Source organism: Cervus canadensis, chromosome X (assembly GCF_019320065.1).
Source record: "Cervus canadensis isolate Bull #8, Minnesota chromosome X, ASM1932006v1, whole genome shotgun sequence".
In the NCBI taxonomy this organism is placed as follows: domain Eukaryota; kingdom Metazoa; phylum Chordata; class Mammalia; order Artiodactyla; family Cervidae; genus Cervus; species Cervus canadensis.
The window spans coordinates 13,954,567-13,980,993 of record NC_057419.1 but is presented as its reverse complement, the minus strand read 5'-3'; the positions used below and the strand labels follow the sequence as shown (position 1 = coordinate 13,980,993).

The 26,427-nt window shown below is 40.7% G+C and overlaps 1 protein-coding gene across 5 annotated transcripts in view; it reads left to right on the top strand.

Annotated features, from left to right (window-relative positions):
• FRMPD4 (FERM and PDZ domain containing 4) overlaps positions 1–26,427 on the top strand; it is a 514,452-nt gene that overhangs the window by 322,151 nt on the left and 165,874 nt on the right. For all 5 annotated transcript variants that reach the window (XM_043459256.1, XM_043459255.1, XM_043459254.1 and 2 more), the window contains one exon: positions 4,657–4,773. In XM_043459256.1, the coding sequence (XP_043315191.1) occupies positions 4,657–4,773 (117 nt within the window). The remainder of the gene's footprint in view (positions 1–4,656; positions 4,774–26,427) is intronic.

Genomic DNA, 26,427 nt, shown 5'->3' with positions numbered 1-26,427 from the left:
AACAAAGATTTATAGCACGTCCTATAATACGTGCCAGGCAGCATACTGAAAGCCTTATAGAATGCATTTGTGACCCCACGATATGGTCCTATTACTGCCATTTTATATAGGAGGGGCTGGGATTAGGGTTTTAGAGAGGTTGAATAACTTGAAATTATGGCAAATGTCAGAGCCTGGATTGAAGAAAGTGTGATTGTAACTCAGTGGTTCTTAAACTGAAGTGGGCACCAGCATTGCCTGGAGGCTGGTTCAACAGAAATTGCTGAGTCAGACCCAGCCCCAGACTATGGGGTTTAGTAGATCTTGGATCCTGCCCAAGGAATTGCATTTCAAAGAAATTCATGGGTGATGCTGCTGCTATTGCTGGTCCTCAGACCAGTGAATGTGCTGCTCCTGTTTACATTCTCTTGACCACCACACCCTGCCTCTCCTGTGTCTACTGAGCAAAATAAAAAATGGTAGAATTACCTTGGGTCATAGCGGCCATCTTGGCATATGAAATACCGATTTCTCCAATATCAAGATTTCTCCAATATCTTGGCATTGGTCCAGGCATGTGATGTTTACAGTTTCCCTCATGTTGTTCTGTGTGTAGCAAGCCTTCCCAAACTTGCCTGATATAAGTGGCACTTACCAAACTTGAGTGGGCATGTGAATCACCTAGGGCTGCTGATAAAAATGCAGATTTTACGATTCACACAAACACCCAGGAGAAACTCATGCTGACAGACTTCAGCCCAAACTTTGAATAGTAGCAACTAGTCAAGTAAGTATTTCCCAAACTTCATTCTTGCCAGGTAAAACATCGAATCCCAGTTCAATTTGAATTTTCAATAAATGCGAAGTAATTATCTTTTAATATAACTGTGTCCCAAATGTTGCATGGGATGTACTTATACTAAAAACTATTCAATTTCTATTTGAAATTCTATTTAAGTGGGTATTTCTGCTTTGTTGTTTTTTAGTCACTAGGTCGTGTCTGACTCTTTACAACCCCATGGACTGCAGCACACCAGGCCTCCTTCTACCTCACCACCTCGCAGAGTTTGCCCAAGTTCATGTCCATTGCGTCAGTGATCCCATCCAACCATCTCATCCTCTGTTACCCTCTTCTCCTTGGGCCTTCAATCTTTCCTGGCATCAGGGTCTTTTTCAGTGAATCAGCTGTTTGCATCAGGTGGCCAGATTATTGGAGCTTCAGCTTATTTTGTTTGGTGCTAGTGGTAGAGAACCAGCCTGCCAATGCAGGAGACACCAGAGACGTAGGTTCAGTTCCTGGGTTGGGAAGATCTCCTGGAGGAGGAAATGGCATCCCACTCCAGTATTCTTGCCTGGAGAATGCCTTGGACAGAGGAGCCTGGTGGGCTATGGTCTATAAGGTCACAAACAGTGGGACATGACTGAAACAACTTAGCACTTAGCACTAGCAACTCTACCTGAAGATAAGAACCATCGGAACTAGTTTCAACACTCACTCATGGATTCCTGTTCGCAATTCAGACCTGCTGAATCATAATTTTTAGAGCCTACTCAGTATTCAGTCCTGCTGCTAAGGTCAAGTTCAATCAGAAAGATTCTTGACCATGATATTTTAGCCTCTTTGATATTCTCAGAGAATCTGGGTGTTCATTGATTTGAAGGGCTGGAGTAGGGTTTTCAGATAAAATATGGGATACCCAGTTAAATCTGAATTTCAGATAAATGATGAATGTAACTTTTTAGTGTAAATATACTGCAAATATTATATGAGATCCACTGATGCTAAAAAATTGATGTTTGTGTGAAATTCACATTTAACTGGGTGCCCTGTGTTTTTCAGTCACTAAATCTGGCTGGAGGAGTCCTTGCAAATAAGCTGGATGGGGTCTGCCTCCATGCCAGCAGCTGAGCAGAACCACATGGTTCCTTCTTACAGGACAATTAGCCTCCACAGAGGGAGTCAGGAGAACCTTTGAAGCTATTAGGTCTTTGTATCAGAAAAGTAAGGCCTCATTCAGAGAAGAGATATTGTAGGAGACAGTGGCTGACTATTTTTCTGGGCTCCAAAATCACTGCAGATGGTGACTGCAGCCATGAAATTAAAAGACACTTACTCCTTGAAAGGAAAGTTATGACCAACCTAGATAGCATATTAAAAAGCAGCGACATTACTTTGCTAACAAAGGTCCATCTAGTCAAGGTTATGGTTTTTCCAGTGGTCATGTATGGGTGTGAGAGTTGGACTATAAAGAAAGCTGAGCACTGAAGAATTGATGCTTCTGAACTGTGGTGTTGGATAAGACTCTTGAGAGTCCCTTGGACTGCAAGGAGATCCAACCAGTCCATCCTAAAGGAGATCAGTCCTGAGTGTTCATTGGAAGGATTGATGTTGAAGCTGAAACTCCAATACTTTGGCCACCTGATGTGAAGAGCTGAGTCATTTGAAAAGACCCTGATGATGGGAAAGATTGAAGGCAGGAGGAGAAGGGGATGACAGAGGATAAGATGGTTGGATGGCATCACTGACTCGATGAACATGGGTTTGGGTAGACTCTGGGAGTTGGTGATGGACAGGGAAGCCTGGCGTGCTGCAGTCCATGGGGTCGCAAAGAGTCGGACACGACTGAGAGTCTGAACTGAACTGAACTGAACATACCTTATTTGACAGAATGTTGTTTATAGTAAAATTCAGTCTCCTTCTAGCCTATTACTACAATCCTGTACTTTACATGTAAATTATATTAGGAAGCCAGTGTATTTTTGTTAGTGATTTAGAGTTTGCGGGAAAAAAAGAGAATGAGAGAAGAAAAAACAGTTTTTGTTTTTTAATAAGTTTTCTCCCTCTGGGAAAGATGAAGATTCTGATACAAGCTATAGTTTAGTAATCCAGAATAAATTGTTGCATTCTCTCCTTTCACTTAAAAGAATATTCCATGCGTCGTCTCCTATTGTACTTTTGCAAGAGGTTTTAACAACAGAATATACTCTGTTCATACCTTGAAGGGCTTGTTCCAAATAAGACCTCTAGTGCTCTGGAGAAATTGGTGGACTTATTTTAGCACCTTGTTGAGTGGGGGTGGGGGGTTGGAGGTGGAGGGGAGGGGGGCTCCATGAGTTCTCACGGCTGGCAAGCAGTTCAGGCTTCAAAAACCACCAGAGGATATTGCCCCTGCTGGCTTGTGCAGAGAAGGACAGAAACTTGGCTTGTCTGTTCTTGTAATCGTCCCCAGGTGGGAATTAGCCCTATGGTGGGCTCTGTGTTCAATTTGTGAACTCTTTTGCTCCCCACACTTTATGGAAGATGTGGGAAAACTGAAAAGGAAGTTAAAGAAAGGCAATCGAGGTGGTTAAAATTCTGCAAGCTAGTTCCTCTTCAGAAACCTTTCCGGAAATGGGCTGGTTTCCCTTGGGGAAGAGCATTGGGTCAGGGCCAAATGTGTGGATGGGGTGGGAGTAGGGTGGAACTGAGTTACCCTGCATCCTGTGAAAATTGTCCCCTCCTTACAGGCAGGTTGACGCCTCTGATTTGGATATTTACTGTGAGAGGCTTGCCATAGATGGTTGTGCAAGTTGTGCATGTTATACATTGTGCAAGGGGAGGGGGCGATTCTTTCTAATTATGAAGGACTCCAGGTTCACTATTGAGACACTAACTGTGAGACTCTGGAGGTGTTCTTACCCAACCTCTAACACACATACATACTTTGTTCCCATCTATAATTTGCAACCACCTAGAAGATCTAGTAAGCTATCTAGAGTGAGAAATATCACCTAGAGACAGGACAAATGGTGAAGGATGTTGGGTGACATCCTAAGATGACATCATGTAATTCCTTCCCATGGTTGGGCTCTAAAGGAGTCTCCCATGTTCCTGAGAGAACAATGGAATTCCTGCAGGTTCTGGGCAGAATTCAGTGATGCTGCAGAAACTGGACCCTAGGCCTCTGGTTAGCAATTGTCATCGAGCAATGCTGTTCATCGCAGCTGCTTGTGATATGGAGTCACGTCCGTGTTCCTCTTGCTCTTGGAAAGACAGGCTTCTAGAAAATTTTCTTTAACCTACGCTTTCATTTTGCTGTTGAGTCACATTTAAGGTGTGAACTAGAAAATGTAAAAGCTAATGTGTGTATTTTCACTGTAACATAAATGGAGAGTTTGTCTAAGGTTTTCTGACTCACCTTGACTGGAGTGTAGCTATAAGTGGAAATTTTGTAGTTTAGTCAGAGTTCAGAAAACTGAGGCTTGGAGTTATTTGTTTCAGATGTATAAAAATAGGAATTTATTTTCATGTGTGCATTTATATTGTGTTGTGATAACTGTTTCTTTGCCAGGCCGTCGTAATATGTGATCCCAGGAGTGCCTAGTGTCATAGTAAGTGTGAACGTTCAAAATTGGCTTGTGTGTCTTCAGGAGAGTTGCTTAATCTTTGCGAACTATTCATCGTTTCCTCATCTTGTAAAACAAGATGTGTATACGTAAGGCTGCTTTGAAAAGCTAACAAGATACTATAAAGACAGATTGTGAGGCCAGTACATGACCTAAAAACGTCCCAATCGTTCATGTAGTCAGCTGAGTATACAGCCCACAGTTGAGAGGAGCAAGTCCTGTGCCCCTTGTGGAATTTGTCAGAGAAGAAATTTCCAGGAGCCTGGTGTAATGATTTTTTTTCCCCTCCAGCCACAGGACGAAGTCTTCAGGCTGGCCACCTCCCTCGGGAACCTGGGGCTTGAACCAGGTACCACCCTATGGATGGGAGATGACGGCAAACCGGGATGGCCGAGACTGCTTCATCAAGTAAGTTGAACACAATGCTCATGAACGGTGCCAATTTTGTCTTTTGGAACTTCTCTGTTTTGACCCTTGACTCCATAGAATTAACATTCTTAAATTGAGGACTCCTGGGCATTTGGAGGCCGTGACTCAATCAAATGATCGCCTAGGCCTTCCATATCTGGTGACATGAGGTTGCTTTGTTCTTGGGCTCATGCCGTTTCAGGCTGACAATACCCAGGGCAGCAGGTCCTCCTGGGCCAGAGCAAAAATGTGTGTTATTGAATCTCAGGCCAGTTGTATTCATTGTCTGAGATGAGTGAATAAAGTTTGACATGGAGGGGTGTCATTTGGAAAGCCTTCTTGAAATGGTTAAGACAGGAATGTTACTGGTTCTTCTCTTACTAGAAAAATAATCAGAGAGGATTACATGCATTACAGGTTGTACTATAACTTTCTCCCACTAACATTGGTTATGGTTTTGGATATTTTGTGGTTCTTTTTTTTTTAATTGTGCTAAAATATATATTACATACCAATTATTTAATTTATGTTTTATATATAATGGTTATGTTACATATAACGTAATGGTAAATTTTATTTAGCATTTTAACTACCTCTAGGTGTACAATTCAAGGACATGAACTATAGTCACACTATTTTTCAACTATCACCACTTTCATTTTCCAGATCTTTTTCATCTTCCCCAACAGAAACTTCTGTCCACATTAAACAGTAATTCCCTATTCCCCCTCCCCCTGGTACCTGGTATCTTATATAAGTGAAATCATAACAATATTTGTACTTTTTTATCTGGCTTATTTTACTGTGCATAATGTTCTCAAGGTACATTCATGTTGTAGAATATCTAAAACTTCATTCCTTTTAAGACCAACTAATATTGGGTTGGCTAGCAGTTCGGGCTTCTGTGTAGGATCTTACTGAAAAACCCAAATGAAGTGTTTGGCCCACCCAATATTTAATTGTATGGACAGATCCCATTTTTTTAACCACTTATTTGTCTCCAATGTTTTCAGCTGTTTCCATCATTTGGCTCTTGTGAATAATGCTACTGTGAACATTAGTACCTGGAGGAGGGCATGGCAACCCACTCCAGTATTCTTGCCTGGAGAATCCCATGGACAGAGGAACCTGGTGGGCTACAGTCCACAGGGTTGCAAAGAGTCAGTCACTACTGAAGAGACATAGCATGCACACAAGAGCGTTAGTGCACAAGGATCTGTTTGAGTCTCTGCTTCTAATTCTTTTGGGTATATACCTGGGAGTGGAATTGCTGGATTATGTGATACTTAGATGTTCAATTTTTTTCAAGAATAACCAAACTGTTTTTCACAGAGGGTATAGTGTTCTATTTTTTTGCAGTTTTGTGAAAAAAGTGCTTATATTGCACCTCTAATAACAGCAAGAGGCCAGTCTGTTTTCTTCTCCAATCTAAGTGAAATATTCTTAATTATGAGAAATTAGTGAAAAAGATTTGAAATCACAAAGCATAATTGGCCCTAGCCTAATAGAAGTGAACAGAGGTTGTAGGCCAAGGGGGAAAAAATGTTTCAACACCACAGACTTCATTGTTTGTTGCAGTCCAGCTGACAATGGACTGATTACCAAATATAGGATCCATGCGAGATAGGGGATCAGTTTTATAAAAACAGAAACATGTGCCAAGATTGCTATTGAGTATTTGCTCTTCTGGATAGTCCAACACATTTAAGTTAGGACTCCTGGCGAGTAGCTTTGGAAAATCTCCTGTGTGTGTTGTCAGGGGAGACGAGTTATCTTGGGTCCTTCCTAAATAGGATGGTGAAGGAATCTCTCAGGAATCTTGAAGATATGAAGATAGGCCAGGAATTTTTAATACTCTAGATTGTTGTTCGCTAATTTCAACAGTTTGCCTGCATCCCTCATAATGGTAGAAAGATGATATTTTTTGATATTATATTATGCCATCTATTTCATAACATGGATATGAATTTATGTAATTGGCACAGTTGAGGTGGCCTAAATGCATTGACTCAAAACAATAAAAATTTCTGCCAAAGAAATGTAATTTTAAAAACACATGGGTTATGAATTTTGTGATGGTACAACTCATTCTTCCCTAATTAAAATGGATTTTTCTTTGTCTGTGGTTGGATTGAGATTCCTGTTCATTAGAGGCCAGTTGATCGATAGATGCAAACCCAAATGATGGCCTATTGGTCAGAGCTTCTAGGAACCCCAACTAGATCTACAGATATGCATTTCCATCAATGTCATTGACATTTTTAAGCGCCAGCCCAGGTGTCAATTTAACATTTACACTGGCCTAATGCCAGCTGTTGAAACATGAAGGAGCAGATCAGCAACTTTTTTAGAGAAGCCTGCACTGATTACTGAACGACAAGTTTTAAAACCAAAGTCACCAGTACCACTTGTCTAAATCCACAGAGCTTCTTCCTTGAAGAGTAAATTTACACAGTCTTCTCAAAGATACTGTTTGAAGATGTCAAAAATGGTATTTCTTTTGAAAGTCTTTGTTGTTTCTTTGCACTAATGAGTTTTATAGTCTGAGTTTTATAAATAATCAGAATCATTCTGAGTTTTTCTCTTACCTAGTGAGTGATGTCCTTTACAAAGAGATATTCTAATGACCACAGTTTCCACGAGCCTGGTTTGCAGTATGAAGTGCAAACTACTCATTAGTTTTAGAAGTTAAAAGAACAATTTGAAAACTAATCTATTATTAGTAATTAGCACCTTTGCATTTACTTTTCAACTCTGTTACATTTTCTCTTTGAAAGAGGACTGTCTTTTTTTTTTATCTTGCCTTAAGATCTAAATGATAACTCACATTATCATTTGGAATCCTAGAGATAGGCAATTGTTTTTGATGGAGATACAACTACTTCTAAGTGATGGACCGAGCTATGGGAGGAGCCAGGGTTCAAGTATTCAAAGTTAGAGTCTCAGAGTTAATACTATCATTAATTCTATTGAGATAATTGAGATAATTTTATTGTTATGAATATTTCAGAATATGGCTCAGAGTAGTTCAAGATGTGTTCAAATTTCATCTTTCCTCTTCTATCCTCAGTTATTTACAGTAGGGCTGGGTAGCGTGTTTTCTATAACGAGTTACTATTCCATAGGGTTAAAGACATTTTTCCCCTTTGGTGTTCATATGTTTGTTCTCTACATCTGTGTGTCTATCTCTGCTTTGCAAATAAGATTATCTATACCATTCTTCTAGATTCCTTATATATGCGTTAATGTATGATATTTGTATTTCTCTTTCTGACTTACTGCATTCTGAGTGGCAGTCCATGTCTCTACAAATGGCCAAATTTCATTCCTTCTTATGGCTGAGTAATATCCCATTGTATATATATGCACCATGTCTTTTTCCATTCATCTCTTGGTGGACATTTAGGTTCCTTCCATGTCCTGACTATGAAAAATAACACTGCTGTGAACATTGAGGGTACATGTGCCTCTTTGAATTATTGTTTTCTCTGGGTATATGCCCAGTAGTGGGGTTGCTGGGTCATATGTTAGCTCTATGTTTAGTTTTTTTAGGAACCTCCATACTGTTCTACATAGTGGCTGCACTAATTTACATTCCCACCAACACTACAAGAAGATTAAAAAGGACAAGTTTTGTTGATATTCTTAGAGAAATAATTTTTTTGAGGTACGAACACCATTTTGTAAGAAACATGACATGCAAAAAAATTTTTTTCTCAATTTCTTATTATTAACAATTAAGATAGACAGTAGAACAGGGAAAGGTAGAGAAGCAGGTTGGAAGAGAGAAACTACCAAGAGAAGAGTCTTGAAAGGATGCATCCTGGTGGGAAATGGCTAAGAGAGGGAACAATGGGCCGGCAGAGAAATTGGGAGAAACTAGGGAAAGTGAGGTACTCTGAGATGTTTCTTATAATAATAACATCCATAAATTATGAATGAAGTTGGATACACATACTGATGTAGATATAAATAGAGAATAGATATGGATATAGTTAAGGAGTATAGATAATCATGTAGACATTGATACAGATATAAATGGCTATAGATATACAGAGAAAGTTGTAGATATAGATGTCAGTGGATATGGACTATAGATCGAGATGGGTAGACACAGACCAGTTACTGTGCAACCATGTTTGCCCAGGAGGTTCCTGGTTTCTGGGTATTCTTCTGGCATAATTTCTGATGGCATCTCCTTTTGTTCTCAGACTGTTCTGACTTGGATAATAGAAAGTAACTGTATATATCACACTACCAAAGTTTAGAATATTCTTGGAAGATGTAAGATTGCATTTCATCTTGACAACTGTCCTGCGAGATAGTTAAAGCACATTTTGCAAGGAATCTCCTTGCAGAAGAAGCTGAGGTTCATGGGGACTGGGATCTCCACCTCCTATGGCTAATCAGAACAGTGTTTGCACCACATCATCAAGACTCCAAGACCTTCGTACTTTTAGCTTTTCATCCATACTAGGCTTTGGTCAATAGCCCTAGGATTCCCCAGCCCCACCAATGTACTCTGCCATACCCTCCCTACTCAGGATCCTTAGAAATTGCCTGGGCAGCCTGATTGTCTGCTCATGTATACAAGCACTCCTTGGTTACACCTAACATGTGTCCCCCCCAACATATATTGAGCACCACTAAGTGGTGAAGATGGGGCTTCCCATGTGGCACTAGTGGTCAAGAAGCCGCCTGCCAATACAGGAGGCATAAGAAACTCGGAATCATTCCCTGGGTCGAGAAAATCCCCTGCAGGAGGGCATGGCAACCCACTTTAGCATTCTTCCCTGGAGAATCCCACAGACAGAGGAGCCTAGAGGCCTATGGTCCATGGGGTTGCAAAGAGTCGGATACCACTGAAGCGACTTAGTACGCACACATGCAAGTGATGAAGATACTAAAATAAGCAAGGTGTATTCTTTTCTTCCAAGCTCTCAAAATGTGGTGGAAGTGATATATGAAACAATAGAATATGCTTTAGATACAGGGGAAGGCCCAAGAAGGAAACCATCTGTCTTTAGGAGCCAGGGGTCAAGACACAGACAGTTGCCATTGGTCTCACACTAACAGAGAGGCCAACCATTATTCTCAACCAGGCAGTGTCTCTTTTAAGCCCTTTAGAGACACATAATATGTTTCATAGTCAAAGATGAGGGAGCAATGTGAGTTCCTTATTTTCCATTTTTGAATTAAATGAAGCAATATATGCTTATTTAACTGTAGAGGTGGGTAGAGTTAATGCAAAAATAAATGCTTTGTAAATTGGTTTTTGGAGGCTGAAGAAAAAATTTAAGCATGAGCAAAATAAATATTAAAACATTTGCCACCAAATAATTTAGATGAGCCACACTGGAGTCTGGGGAAAGGGATGGGGGGCTGGGCAGTAGGAGACCAGCCTGGAGGGTCATTTCCAAACCACATGCCCTCATTTTTCAAGTTCTAAAATCAAGAGGCTTTTTTTTTTCTTCTTCTTTTTTGACCTACTGGTTTTCTGGCCACTTTCCCCCCTAAGTTTGCAAATGTAACCCTGTGTGCATATTGGACAAGACACACTGTTCTATTATTGAACCAGCAATTCTCATGGGGGGTAATTAAACCGAGTCACTATCTTCTTAATGCAGAGGAATTCAATTCTGAAACCTGAATAGGGATATTAGTAATGAGATGTGGAAACTTCCACTTTGTTTCCCAGTATGGCTTTGGCCCAACACTGCTATCTGCCAGTCAATTTAGTGGTCAGTGAGAAATGTGTTTCTGGCTCCTCTATCTCCAGAAAAGAATAATGTGAAGAAATACAAGCACTTTGTGTGCCCCATCCCTGTTTTTTTATTAACCATAAGACAGTTAAGTCAACATGACAGAATTCTGTCATCTTGAAAATTACAAATGAGACAGCTTTGTAGTTTAGTTTCTCAGTCGTGTCTGACTCTTTGTGATCCCATGGACTGCAGCACCCTCAGCTTCCCTGTCCTTCACCATCTCCCAGAGCTTGCTCAAACAAGCTCCATTGAGTTAGTGATGCCATCGAACCATCTCCTCTGTCTCATCCACCATCTCCTCCTGCCTTAAGTCTTTTCCCAGCATCAAAACCTTTGGTCATCCTAAAGTAGGAGCCTCTGAGTACACTCTAGTCTTTAGTCTACTTCAAATGTTCCCAAGAGGGATGAAACAATTGATTATTTTCCAATACTTTTGGTAGTTCTAGGGCTAGTCTTTGTATTTTTTTTTTTTTACATTTTTACCCCAAGATTTCATAAGAGAGTCTTAGTGTTATTCTGTGGAGGAATCCAATAATCTTTTATTGTGTGATGAATTCCCTTCAACTTTTCCTTCTCTAAAATTTAAAGAATAAAAATAAGTCAAGAAGAGTTAAGTTATAAAGTTCTATATGGATATTTTGGTTGCACCCCTCAACCCCTTGATCAATTTCATATTTGAAGCAGATTTCAATTTCTTACTTTATTAAGCTTACATTTTAAAAACACCCTCAACAGAGGACAAATGAATCTGAGAGATTGCTCAAATTGTTACTCTGTTTCTGGCAATAAAAGGTAGAATGTCTTTGTAGAAATTAACAGTTGTGCCTATAAAAGAAATAGGAGAGATCTATTTGAGGTGGGTTGCTCTGTTATTTTGTGTGGTTTTAAATTAAGAGCTAGCATTATATTACAGAAGAGGCAGTTTGCCTCATTTTTGTGTTTTTGGTGAAGAATTCTTAAATAAAATGTTTCGCTTCCAAGTACACACAATGAGTTCTGCATAAAATGTAAATAATTGCCTCATTGCAAGAGCAAATGCCATTTAGGTAAATGAGTTCCTTAGGATTCTAAGCATCCACTCAAGGGGAGGGAGGTATATTATAATCTTGGAAGTGCAGGAACAAAGTGAACGTGATAGTATCATTACACGAAATGAAAGGTAATTATGTCATGTCAACGCGAAAGCTTCCCAGGCTGAACATTCGGGGCTGTTTATTCCCTTCATTGGAGCAGATTTGTTTTCTTTCGAATCTGACAAAGCACCTCTCCACTGAGTTAATAATCACTGCTCCCAGCTGGAAGGTAAGTTTGCATAGCTGATGGAAGGGCTTTTAACAGGAAGGCTCTGAAATGACACCATCCTTCCAGATCTACCTTAGCATATGCACAGCAAACTGTGCTCAGCAGACTTCTCCTTTATTGGAGGTTATTTCATTTTCCCTACACGTTTAGTTTTTGAAACTTTGCTGGTGGACTTAATCTGGCCATCATCTAGGACACGTCCCGAATGCACTTGCTTATTTGTCCAGCAGGCCAAGGTATCTGAAGGGAATGTAATTATTCGAAGTCCCTTGGGCTACTTGATTCCGGCTGAGTTGGGACACGCGCATTTGGGAAGAGCTGTCGACAGCCGGCTGGCTGCTGGACAGGGTGGGCTCTCTCTTCTCCTGTGCTGTTATGTAGCCCCTGGGGACGTACATGAGGTGGGTCACAGAGCCCGTTTGGAATCCCAGGGACAGGCAGCCTGTGCAAAGGACAAGCACCTGGATGGCCAGGTTTCCATCACAGCCTGTAATTGAAATAGTAGCTTGGGGCCGCCTACCACCCCTTGCTTCCTCTGAGTGGCCTTTGTATTCCTACTTTCTGGGCTGAGCCAGCCCTTGCAGAGAGCAATTTTGATCTCATCACCTAGGGCTGGGGCCCAGGCAGGAAACTCTGGCCTGTCCCACATGGCAAGTAAGGGATGTGGCTATTTGACCAAGGAAATTGGCTAAACTTAAGAGAACAAGGAATCACCTGTAGTGGCAGGTGTCTTTTCATCACTGTCTGCACTGCTACCTAAGAGGAGGAGCAGAAGGCTGGTGACAGAAGTGCCTTCCTGGGGCCCACCAGGGGGCAGGAGACAACTGTTCCCCACCAGGCCCTGACCTCCATTTCCTCTCAAAACCCGAGTAAAACCCTCTTATGAATAGCCACCTTCTGGGGAAGTCTCTTCAGTTGCAAGGCTGAGAGATGGCAGTGCTTTTTAGTGGACACTCAGGTCAACCTGAGTCCAGAGCAGTGGTGTCCCATCTCTGTGCCCCAGGGCGTGCCACTCACCCACTGCCGGAGCACAGATTTAATGACAGCAGTACACCGAAGAAGGCTGGGAGAGACCCTCAGATTTGTCCGATATTTTATTTATTTTTTTTTATATTTATTTATTTTTTTTTAATTTTTTTTTATTAGTTGGAGGCTAATTACTTCACAACATTTCAGTGGGTTTTGTCATACACGAAGCCAGAAAGATAAAGAACATTACAGCATACTAACACATATATATGGAATTTAGAAAGATGGTAACGATAACCCTATGTGCAAAACAGAAAAAGAGACACAGAAATACAGAACAGACTTTTGAACTCTGTGGGAGAAGGCGAGGGTGGGATATTTCAAAAGAATAGCATGTATACTACCTATGGTGAAACAGATCACCAGCCCAGGTGGGATGCATGAGACAAGTGCTCGGGCCAGATTTGTCTGATATTAAAGTGAACTGAAGGTCGCTCAGTCGTGCCTGACTCTTTGCAACCCCGTGGACTATGCTTTCCATGGAATTCTCCAGGCTAGGATACTGGAGTGGGTAGCCTTTCCCTTCTCCAGGGGATCTTCCCAACCTTGGATCGAACCCAGGTCTCTCGCATTGCAAGTGGATTCTTAACCAGCTGAGCCACAAGGGAAGCCCATCCAATATTACAGGACACAGCTAAAGATGCAGGGCCGACTACTTCATTTTTGGTGCCCATTCCAAAGTGAAAACGTGTCCCTTATTCAAACAGCAGGATGAAAGTGCTCATAAATGTAAAGGATTTCCCTTTCTCCTATGTCTCTCTGTCAACATGTCCAAGTCTTTGATTTTCTATTAAATGCCATTGGAAGCAGCAAAAAACAAAATTTTTCAATCATTAGCATGAGTGTTCCCAATCATTTATATATTATGCAGTGTGAGTTTTAGATGCAAATAGAAGAGCAGGTAACTCAAATGAGGAATTGCTGTTTCACATGTACACATATTTCATTCTGAACAGAGAAGTAAATGCACAAAATGAACTCAGTGGTTTTTGTTTTACTTGTTGATATGAGCACACGCCACCAAATCTCCCTTCCTTTGGCTTGCTGATTGATAAGGAGAACCAACAGTCGGCTCAGTGGTAAAGAATCCGCCTGCCAATGCAGGAAACATAAGAGACATGGGTTCGATCTTTGGATTGGGAAGGTCTCCTGAAGTAGGAAATGGCAACCCACTCCAGTATTCTTGCCTGTAAAATTCCATAGATAGAAGAGCCTATTGGGCTACAATCCATGGAGTCACAAAGAGTTGAACACAATGGAGCGCACTTGAGAGCAAGCAAGGGGAACCAACAGGAAAGTGAATTCTGGGTGCCCCTATTTTTCCCATGCCTTATGTATCATCACGTTGAGTTTAAGGGGATGCCTGACCAGTACAGGGTGATCACACGAGAATGAGAGGATAAACAAGGATTCCTTGATCATTCATGTTGCTCAAAAAGCTACATCTGTTCAGAACTAATTAGCCTTCAGTTTTCATCTCCAAACCTCTCTTGAGGTGTTTTAAAATTCATTTCTCATGCATTTCTCAGTAACAGCCTAGGAAAGAGGGAAACTTGCCTGGAGCTAGCTATTGACTGCCTCAGGAAGCCGTCTCCATGCCATTTCCAGGATGGCTTTTGTCACCCTAAGGTATATACTTCCCCACTCTTCTGTCAGCTATTAATTCTCTTGGTCAAGTCAGCAAGCTGTGTGTGCTATGTCACTTCTGTTGTGTCCGTCTCTTTGCGACCCCATGGACTGTAGCCCACCAGGCTCCTCTGTCCATGGCTTTCCCAGGCAAGAATACTGGAGTGGGTTGCGATTTCCTACTCCAGGGGAATCTTCCTGACCCAGTGATTGAACCCACATCTCTTACTTCTCCAGAATAGGCATGCTTTTTCTGTAAAATGTCAAATAGTAAATATTTTAGGCTTTGGAGACCATGTGGCTTCTCTTTCAAATGAACACAATGCAACTCTGCCACTGTAGTGTGAAAGAAGCTATGGGAAATGTGTAAATGATTGGACATGCTTGTGTTCCAATAAAACTTTATTAACAAAAATTGGTGACGGGCTGGATTTGGCTCATGGGCTTTAATAGTTTGCCAAACCTTGCTCTAGAACATCATGTGCTTGGCTGCAATCTCATATGAAAGGAACCATGCCAGACATTGGTAAAGTGACTTTTAAGGCTTCATTGTGAGTCATGTAAGGAGTTAAAAGAGGACTCCAGAGCCCCATTTTTTCCTACTTGTGCCAGAAAGCTCCATGATGTATCTCTTGTCAGTAAGAGTTCTTGTACAGCTCTGACAGTCATTGTTGTTGTTGTTGTTTTTCAGTCGCCCAGTTGTGTCCAACTCTTTGTAACCCCATGGACTGCGGCACACCAGGCCTTCCCCCGTCCCTCATCATCTCCTGGTGTTTGCCCAAGTTCATGTCCATTGCATCGGTGATGCCATCCAACCATCTCATCCTCTGATGCCCTCTTCTCCTTCTGTCTATTGTCTTCTGAGATTCATTGCATGCGTGCTATGTTGTTTCATTCGTGCCCAACTGTTTGTGACCCAAGGACTATAGCCTGTCAGGCTTCTCTGTCCCCCATGTCTAAAAGGTATTCTAGGAATAACATTGTTAAAATCCACTAAAGAAGTAGAATTTTTATTTTCAACATTTCATGATTCCCCCCACACACACATTTTCAACCAACACCTTCGCTGTAGGGGGTTTGAGGGACAAGAACTGACAGCAACTTGAAGCCCAGTCACAGTGGAATGCTGAATGCAAGCACAAATAATTATTAGGGAGGTGAAAATTACATAGCAACTTGCTCATACTAATGGTCTACGGAGAAACAGCTCCATTGTAATTTCAAAACGTTAATTGTCCATAATGTTTTGAAGAAATTCTACTCATTATCTTTTTCAAATTTTATAAAGCTCCCATATAAAGGTCCCCAGTTTATTTTTATTCTGTTCTAGGCTGTTCCCTTGGCTTCCATGACACCATCCCCCTTCTTTTGTTCCAAACTCAAAGAATATTCCTTCTCATGGCTCCTCAACTGGTTCTTTTTTATCTCAACATTCAAAGTTCACTTTGTCATATTTTCAAGCCTATATTTCTACTTAGAACCCACAAAAAAAGAAAAAACAAGGATTCATGAACATAAATACTTTGATACCATTTGGTTTGAATCCAAAAATTTCTGGAGACGCATGACTGTCCCACTACAGCAGGCAAAAGAGATCAACAGGGCTTGGTTTGCACTGTCTGGAGTATTGTCTTCGCAATAGCAGTTGGTCAATAAGTGTTTGTTAAATAAGTACTTGCGTGTGTGTTTGTATGAGTAGATTTTTTTTTGTTTGTCTGATTGGTTGGATAGTTGTTTTTGGCCATGGGGCATGTGGAATCTTAGTTCCCCAACAAGGGATCAAACTCATGCCTCTTGCAGAGGAGGCTCAGAGTCTTAACCACTGGCAAGTCCTTTTTGTTTGTTTTTTATTTGAGGAGGTGGGTGAATGCATTATTGGTTGGATGAATAGACTTTTCTCTGAAAGGTTTTGCTCAGTACATTGTTAGGAAAGATGCTGATATACAAATCAGTGAATGAAAATTCTCTCTTTAATTTATAGATATAGAAATGTCATACCAAACGTTGGTCTTATTATTTCCTCAGAAGACCTTAAAAGTTCATCAAGGCCTCATCAGTGAAGTATATCTGAGTGTGGCTATTTATGTGTGTGTCTGCACTCAGTCGGTGTTCAACTCTTTGCAACCCTTTTGACTTTAGCCCGCAAGGCTCCTCTGTCCATGCAATTTTCCAGGCAAAAACAGTGAAGTAGATTACCATTTCTTCTCCAGGGGATCTTCCTGACCCATGGATTCAACACGTGTGTCTTTCGTCTCCTGCATTTGCAGGCAGATTCTTTACCACTGTTTATATGAGCTCCAATATTCAAGATATAATGAAAAAACCTTTTTGGGGTAGTTTGATTGCAGTATATTCCAGCAACAAGTGTTATATTATCATAAGCACAGAAATAAAAGAGTAAAACCTCCTGTGCTAGAATGCTAGCTCTTAGTACTAGCTGTGTCATGCTGGGCCAACATTTGGACACCATGGGTACTCATTTTTCTCATTATAAAATAATCTATATTAGAAAACTCTGTCCACTGGGAACCTTGTGAGTTACAAGAAGCAGAAATTCTTAACCAGTTTATCTTACACAATAAAGTGTCTATCTTTTTGATTTATGTATCTAGAATATAGTGGTTAAGCTGTCATGGCCTAAGGAGACATGACAACAAAATATGATGTGGTATCCTAGCAGGTGGGCTTCCCCAGGGGCTCAGCGGTAAAGAATCTGCCTGCAATGCAGGAGACTTGGGTTCAATCCCTAGGTCAGGAAGATCCCCTGGAGAAAGAAATGGCTATCCACTCCAGTATTCTTGCCTGGAGAATTCCAAGGACAAAGGAGCCTGGTGGGTTACATTCTGAGTAGGACAGGACTGTGCAATTAACCAACAACAATCCTGGATGCCATTCTGGGACAGATAAAGGACATTTGGTAAAACCTCAGAATCTTCAGCTTGTCTTGTAAAAAGGCATTTGGAAGGCCATGCAGTCTTTTTTCTTTTCCTATGGGACCTAGTAGTCATAGTAACTTGGTTGCCATAGAATACTTGGGAAATACAGGACAATATACTGTGAAATATTCAAGATACTTACTCTTTCCCTTCACCATTAGTCGAAATTAAAGATGACTTCACATCTGCAGCACAATTTGTGGAGTTGGGTTAAAACCCTGTCATGTTGCTAAGCAATTATTCTCCTATTTTTATTCACCTTTATTTCTGCCTCTTTTTCCCTAGCTTAAATATTTAGTAGACTAGAACCATCTTTAGAATGATATATTTCTTAAAGGCTTTATTTTTCAGTCATTGGTCAGAGTGCTATTATGTAAATGACTGAAGTAAGTATTAGGAATGTGAGTTTGAAGATCTTCAGGGTCAGAGGGTGACCCTGGAGAGAAAGGCTTGGGAAATAGAACTGAATAATAAAGGAGCAAAGAAAGGATAAAGTCAAGGAAGCTTTTAAATTCCTGTAGGCAGAGGGTTTGACCACATCTCTGGAGGAAGATGAAAAGAAGACAGGCTTGGGAGTAGAATGCATTGGAAAAGCATGGCACTGGAGGAAGGCAATGATCTCTTTTATAACTAAAACAGGCAACTGTGGCATGATTTGTTCAAATGTATTTTGGCAGCCTTGGAATTATAGTCCAAATACATTTAGCACATATAATAACTTTTAAAATGTGTTCATTGTTGGCTTGTGATCTGCCTACTTCTTAAAAAAAAAAATCAGAGCCTCATTTAACCTATGCATTTCTTGTGCAAATTAAAAATGGTACCCCCTTTTGTTGTGTGGACCACAAGAAGCTTCGGAAAATTCTTAAAGAGATGGAATACCAGACCCCCTTACCTGTCTCCTGGGAAACCTGTATGCAGGTCAAGAAGCAACAGTTAGACCCAGACATGGAACAATGGACTGGTTCAAAATTGGGAAAGGAGTACATCAATGCTATGTATTGTCACCTTGCTTATTTAACTTATAGGCAGAGAAATGAGAATGCTGAGCTGAATGGGTCACAAGCTGGAATCAAGATTGCTGGGCGAGATGTATGGACACAGTAACTTGGAAACTTACAATACCATATGTAAAATAGATAGCCAACGGGAATTTGCTGTTTGACTCAAGAACTCAAACCAGGACTCCCTAACAACCCAGAGGGGTAGGTTGGGGAGGGAGGTCCGGGAGGGAGGTGACATGGCTATACGTATAGCTGATTCTTCTTGATGTTTGACAGAAAAAACAAAATTATGTAAAGCAATCATCCTTCAATTAAAATTAAATAAAATTAATACAATTAAAAAATAAAGATTGCCAGGAGAAATATCAGCAACCTCAGATATGCAGATGATACCTCTCTAATGGCAGATTGTGAAGAGGAACTAAAGAGCCTCTTGATGAGGGTGAAAGATGAGAATGAAAAAGCCGGCTTAAAACAACATTCAAAACCTAAGATTATGGCATCATGTCCCATCACTTTGTGGCGAATAGAAGGAGAAAAAGTGGAAATAGTGACAAACTTTCTTTTCTTGGGCTCCAAAATCACTGTGGATGGTGACTGCAGCCATGAAATTAAAAGAAGCTCTTTGGAAGAAAAGCTGTGACAAACCTAAACAGTTTAATAAGAAGCAGAGATATCCTTTTGCTGACAAAGATCCGTGTAGTCAAAGCTGTATTTTTCCCAATAGTCGTGTACAGATGTGAGACTTGGACCTTAAAGGAGGCTGAGTGCTGAAGAATTGATACTTTTGAACTGTGGTGCTGGAAAATACTCTTGAGAATCTCTTGGACAGCAAGGAGATCAAACTAGTCAATCCTAAAGGAAATCAACCCTAAATATTCATTGGAAGGACTGATGCTGAAGCTCCAATACTTTGGCCACCTGATGTAAAAAACCATCTCCTTTGAAAAGACCCTGATGCTGGGAAAGATTGAGGGCAGGAGGAGAAGGGGGTAACAGAGGATGAGATGATTGAACAATATCACCGACTCAATGGATGGGTGGCAATGTGTTTGAATAATTGTTCCCCAGGTGCAATTTCCAAATAGAGTCCAAGGGCCATTTAAAAGACAAGGCTACGAGGTTACCAGGAGGAATTCACCTACACTGACACCCATACATATATCAAATATAGGGTTCATTTGTCTAACTCTTCACAAAAGTAAAATATTCTAATACTGGCAGGCTAAAATGATAAACTCTAGACTTTTATTATAACTGTTGGTTTAATGGCAAGATTTACAAATGTCACTTCCCTCCTTGTGTGCTCTGTTGAGTCCCTGTTACGGGGTGCACTAGGGTTCAGAAGGGAGGGTTCCCTTTGGTCCTCATTCTGAGTGCGTCCATGTTGCCTTTGCTGTTTGTTTTCTCTATGGTCTTTGTTGTTTCCTTTCTTTTATTTTCTGTGTTCGAGGACTATCACTTGGCAAACTTCTCATATAGCTTTGGGCTTTAAATCTGCCTTCTAATAATAGCAGCTTGCATGCATGCATGCTAAGTCGCTTCAGTCAGTCATGTCCGACTCTTTGCATCCCCATGGACTGTAGCCCACCAGGCTCCTCTGTCCATGGGATTCTCCAGGCAAGACTACTAGGGCGGGTTGCCATGCCCTCTTCCAGGGGATCTTCCCCACCCAGGGATCAAACCCACTGTTCCTTGGCTCCTGCATTTCAGGCAGATTCTTTAGCACTGAGCCACCAGCGAAGCCCAATAATAGCAGACCCTTCCCCCCAAATATCTTGATTCCTCATTTCCTTTTAATTATAGTTTATAATCTGTTCATGACAAGGAAGCCAGTTTACTAGGGGAGTTTATCCTAGTCTACTGAGATAAAAGTTAATTGACTCTATGCAAGTGCCTCCTGTCCCCTGATGAAACAAATGAACCTAAGTTTTAGTGCTCAGGTGGTGTGATACCTCCGTGAGATGCTGAAACACTCTTGGCTGAGATGACCCATATCCTTTCTATCACTTGATTGTTGTGTTCCACATGGGTACATTTATAGAAAGTAACCTCCAGATAATGTTGTAATGGAGGGTTTTTATTACCTATGAATAAAATCTAAGGTACAGGAAAGCCAGGTGATTAATCATGTGAGCTCTGAAGCTTGGCTGCCTGGAGTTGAGTCTCTTGTGTCGGTCCCCAGTTGTATGATGGAGGGCAAGGTGCCTAACCTTTTGTGCCTTCTTTTATTCATCTGTAGAATGGGCCCAAGAGTAGCACTTTCTCCATTGAATTGGATGAAGGTTAAATGACTTATTCATGTAAAGTGCTAAGAATAGGAAGTACTTAAGTGTTAATTATTTTATTTATTATTATAATTATTAAGAAGAGAAGGAGGAAGACAACTTGTTAGGAAGCAAGTTCTCCAAACAGGCTTAAAGGTAAATATCACCAGTGGGACTGGTGCCTAGAAACAGATGTGTATTTTCCATCTCTGATATTTGTCACTTTGAAATGTACAAAGTTCCTGAGGTAGCAGTGTATTAGATGTATTAGTGAAGGATCTACAGAGACACAGACCCAATAAGGTATATAGAGATATACGTAAGAAGAGTCTTGTTACAAGAAATTGCCTCAGAATTATGGAGGCTATCCAAGGACAGCAGAAGAATATTCTCTCTGAAGCAGAAACAGCAAATTCACCCCTTGTCCTCCTGTTTGTTCTATTCAGACATTCAGTGGATTGAAGGTTGCCCACATTTATTGGTAAGGTTCGTTGTTTTTACTGGGTCTGCCAATTCAAATGCTCATATCTTCTAATGTTTTCCCAACTATCTGGCCATTCCTTAGACTTGTCAATTGAAGAGTGAAAGTGAAAGTCATTTGGTCATGTCTGACTCTTTATGACCCCATGGACTCTATAGTCCATGGACTTCTCCAGGCCAGAATACTGGAGTGGGTAACCGTTCCCTTCTTTGGGGATCTTCCCAACCAAGGGATCAAACCGAGGTCTCCCACATCACAGGCAGATTCTTTAACTGAGCCACAATGGAAGCCCAATAATACTGAAGTGGGTAGCCTATCCCTTCTTCAGTGGATCTTCCTGACCCAGGAATCTAACCTGGGTCTCCTGCATTGCAGGCAGATTCTTTACCAACTGAGCTACCAGGGAAGCTAGACTTGTCAAGTTTACATAAAATGAATATAGCTGAGAGGAAAATGGACAGCAATGCAATGATAGTAGGAAACTACAGTGCTCCACTTCCATCAGTGAATGGATCATCCAGGCTGGATCACTGGGAAAACAACAGATTTAACTAACACCCTGGACCTTATGGGGCTTTCCTGGTAGCTCATCTTGTCCCTTGTGGCTCAGCTGGTAAAGAATCTGCCTGCAATGCAGGAGGCCTTGGTTCGATCCCTGGGTTGGAAGATCCCCTGGAGAAGGGAAAGGCTACTTACTCCAGTATTCTGGCCTGGAGAATTCCATGGACAGAGGAGCCTGGTAGGCTACAGTCCATGGGGTCACAAAGAATCTGACATGACTGAGCGACTTTCACTTTCACTTTCTGGACCTTGTGGACCTAACAGACATAGAGTGTTCCATCCAGCAGCATCTGGGAGCATGTTCTTCTCGGTCACACATAGAGCATTCTCTAGGATGGGTCATATGCTGGCCTTTGGAACAGATCTTGACAAATTTGGGAAGATTGCAATCGTATCTTCCAACTGCATTGCAATTGTGTCTTTTCCAGTCACACTGGTATGAAATCAGTAGAAAAATGGAAAAATGCACAAATGCATGGAAATTGGACAGCATGCTCCTGGATAGCCAATGAATCAGGTAGGAAATATAGAAGATCGGGGAGTATACTGAGTATGGAGATATACCAATACAACTATAATAGATGTTTTTATTTTCATTTTTTTGAGGTGTAACTTATTATGAAAGTCATTTGTGTTGAGTGTACAGTTCAGTGCCTTTTAGTAAATTCAGTTGTGTAACTGTCATCAGTATCTTTTTTAGAATATTCTTATCACTGCCAACTTAATTATGTGCTCATTTGCAATCACTTCCTTTTCTCACCCTCCACCCCAATGCCTGGTATCTACTAATCTGCTTTCTGTCTCTGGGATTGGCTTTTCCACATATGCCATATAAATGAAATCATATTATATATGATCTCTTGTGGCAGGCTTCTTTTACTTGTCTTAATGTTTTCGTTTCATTCATATTATTGTATGTATCAGTAGTTTCCTCCTTATGGTTGAATCCCATTTCATTGTATATATATATCACATTTTATTCATCTGTTCATCAGATGGTCAACATTTGGGTTATTTCCACTGTTTGAACATTCCTGTAAAAATCACTTTGTGTGAACATGTGATTGTATTTCTTCTGGGTAGATACCACGGAGTGGATTTTCTGGATCGTCTGGTAACTCTGTGTTTAAGTTTTAAAGAAATGGCCAACTGTTTTCCATTTTACAATCCCACCAGCAATTTCTCCACATCCTCATCAATTCTTGTGATTATCTGTCTTTAATTGAGCTTCCCTAATAGCTAAAGATACTGAGGGTCTTTCCATATGCTTTTTGATCATTTATGTATCTTGTCTGGAGAAATACTATTCAAATATTTTGTCTATTTTTAAATGGGGTCATTTATCTTCCTATTATTAAATTGTCAGTGTTCTCTCTATATTCTGAATAAAGCATCCCTTTTTATTTCCTGAAACATTTTGAAATACATTTTTTTTTCAGTCTCAGAGTGCTATTGGGGAGGTAATTGAAAGTTCCAGGGCCTTCATAGTGCCTCATCGCAAAAGCAACCTTGATTAGAAGTTGCCACAAGCATCTAGCCCTCTGCAGGCTCCCCTGCTGGGTCAGGTCCTGCGGCGTGACCGATTCATCAAAGTATAGTTTGTCTGTATCAGTCTCCCAGCAGCGAGAGCTGGGTGCACAGTAAGAACTAGGTCTGACATTAGCAGTCATGTGCCCTGAATTTTAATTTTAAGCACCTTTGGTCTTAATGTTTGCTTCTGAAATCTAGAGCAGCCAGAGTGAGTGACAGGCGCTTATAATGAGATCCTATCCTGGTGTATGATTCTTCATACAACCCTAAGTTTGCTTCTTGGTTCACAAGGAGCCTCTTAGGGCAAGCAGCATTGTGGGCTGTTGAACTGAGGTGTGCAGAAACTGCTGACTCAGAGAAGTCCATTTCTACAGGACTTAAGAGGAATCCTAATGTCACTTTCACTCCTCAAAAGCCTCCCTCTGGATTCTTTTCCTTGGGCGGGCCTTCTGTGTCTACACTCATAACACACTTTCTCTATCATTCTCTTGTGTGAGCAGCAGCCATCTGGGGCTCCTATGAGCCTTAGAAATGCCTTTTACGTTGTGGAAAGTGTAACCAATGAAGCTCCTTGTGTTTTCAAAAGAGATCATCTATCGGTGACAATAGAAAGGTTTTAAATTTCTGAAAGAGTTTATCTTATGAGAGAACAGTTTAATTTTCTACTGAGCCAAAAAGATTTCTTATGCTTTAAAATAATATTGTTGCCTTGTACATCAGTGTACATATTAAGAAGAATTACCCATAGATGGCACTTTTTAAATCCTTCATCTTTTACAACACATTAGGTTGTTAGTGCTACTCCTGAGATTCACTCTTAGAATGAGAAGTAAAAAAAAGAAAATTCAGAAGAATGATTTTTTCTTATCTACAGTCTGTCTTTATCTGCTACATTCAGTCAGCTTCATGGGTTATCAGGTAATCAAGATCAAATTTTGAAAAGCTGGGAAGACATAGTCAAGCAATCCCTGAAGAAAAGACTAGCCTTAGTTGATCATTTTGTCTTGTAAATTGTAAACTCATAATCTGTATATCTCATGAGGGATAAATACTGTTGAGTAACTACAGCAGTCCCAGATATTTCTTGGTGCTTTATTAAAGCTGTTAGTGATTTTTCACTTGCTGTAAAATGACACGCTAGTAGCCTCTCTCTGGCTGAGCCCTTGCCTAGAGAACTCACTAGAGGTGTTTTCTCTTATGTCACCTTGCATTTAGCTGCATTTCTTCCTTTGTTAATTAACATTTCTGTTTACTCTATTGGCACTACTTCTATTACTGTAAGTGCTTTTGTTAATCCTTTGGGCTTAGAGCTTGCAATATTAATTGTCCCTTACCCAACATCAGAGAGATCTGAGTTACAGTTTGGTTTTTGTCTTCCTCCTTCGTGAAGCCCAAGCAAAACCCCATTCCCTTGGAATCTGGGTGGTTTTGGTTGTAATTGGTTGGTTGATTTTCTTTTACATTTCTGAGAACTACTCCACTCCAGGGAGATATCCTTCTCCCATTTTAGTTATCTTCTATATGACAATCAAATGTAGATAAAAGCCTAATCTTCATTAGGTAAATATACTTGCAATACCTATGCGAAGATTAATTCCAAACTGTCTCTAATGTATCACCACAGTGTTTTGCAATATTTATTTGTTCTACTAGTCAAGGTCCTTACACAGCTGAAATGCCATAGTTGGGACTTTTCCTAAGGTATTAAACTAGGCGTCTTAAATTTTCATTCCAAACACATTTTAAAGCATAAGAAATCTCTTTGTCTTAGTAGGGAAAGTGAAATGTTTTCTCATGTTAAAACTTGTGGCATTTAAAAACCCTTTTTGGGGAGGATGGTTTGGGGGAGAATGAATCCATGTATACATATGGCTGAGTCTCTTCACTGTTCCTGTGAAACTATCATAACGTTGTTAATTGGCTATATCCCAATACAAAATGTTTTTGGTGTTAAATTAAAATTTTTTAAAAAAGAAAAGAAAAAAATTACAGATTAAAAAAAAAATCTTTTTGTTGTTACCAACCAACCTGTCAGACAACAGGAATTTATTGGGCAATTACCATGCGTTTGGTACTTTTGAAAAATAGAAAAAATTACAAAATATGGCCCTGGTTTTAAGGAGCTTAAATTTGTTTATCTATTTATTTATTCATTTATTCGACCAATGTTTACTAGACATCTAGTGTGTGCCAGCCACATAATCTAGTTGAACCTAAATCAGCAAAGCAATTATATCTTAAGAGTAGTACAGGAGGAGCTCAGAGAGAGGACAGAGCCTCCGGGAGGAAGCGGCTGCCCTAGCTAGATGTCTCCACTCCTTCACATCAGGGAGTCTTCTGGTGGTTTCCTTCACTTCTGAGATGATTACAAAGCCTCCATGACCTGACCCAGCCTGCACTGGGCTCCTCAGGTTATAAACACTTGACAAGCTGGAAAGAAAGATAGGGAGTGTTGCTAAGTGTGAGATTCCTCTTTGAAGTATCTTGACCTTTGTTCCAAGGGATTATTCTCTCCAGCATGGGTGGACTGTGTATAAACATCCAGTGTTAGGAGTCCTTAAGGAAATCTCACCTTAAAAAAGGCTTTTTTGTACTCATTTTTAACCCAGCATGCAGGATCATCCATAAGTATTCTTGAGTGATTTTTATTTATCAAGCCACCCAGCTTAGTTCTCTCTTTATATTAGTTATCTTTTGCTGCCATAACAAGTTACCCCAAAACTTAGTGGCTTAAAATAACACACATTTTCTTATTTTACAGTTATGTGGGTCAACAGTTTAAACATGACTAAGGTGTAGGTATGGCTTCCACAGTGGCTCAGGGGTAAAGAATCTGCCTGCCAATGCAGGAGATACGGGTTTGATCCTGCCACAAGAAGATCCCCTGGAGGAGAGCATGGCATCCCATTCCAGTATTCACGCCTGGAGAATCCAAAGGACTGAGGAGCCTGGCAGACTACAGTCCATGGGGTCGCATAGAGTCAGACAGGACTGGAACAACTGAGCACACACACAAGGTGTAGGTCCTCTGCCTCAACCCCCAAAGGGTTGGCTTGGCTCGAGGACTCATTTGAAAGTTCGATTGGGGAAGGATGCACTCTCAAGCTCACACAGTGGTGGTTATTGGCAGGATTCAGCTTTTTTGTCATGTGG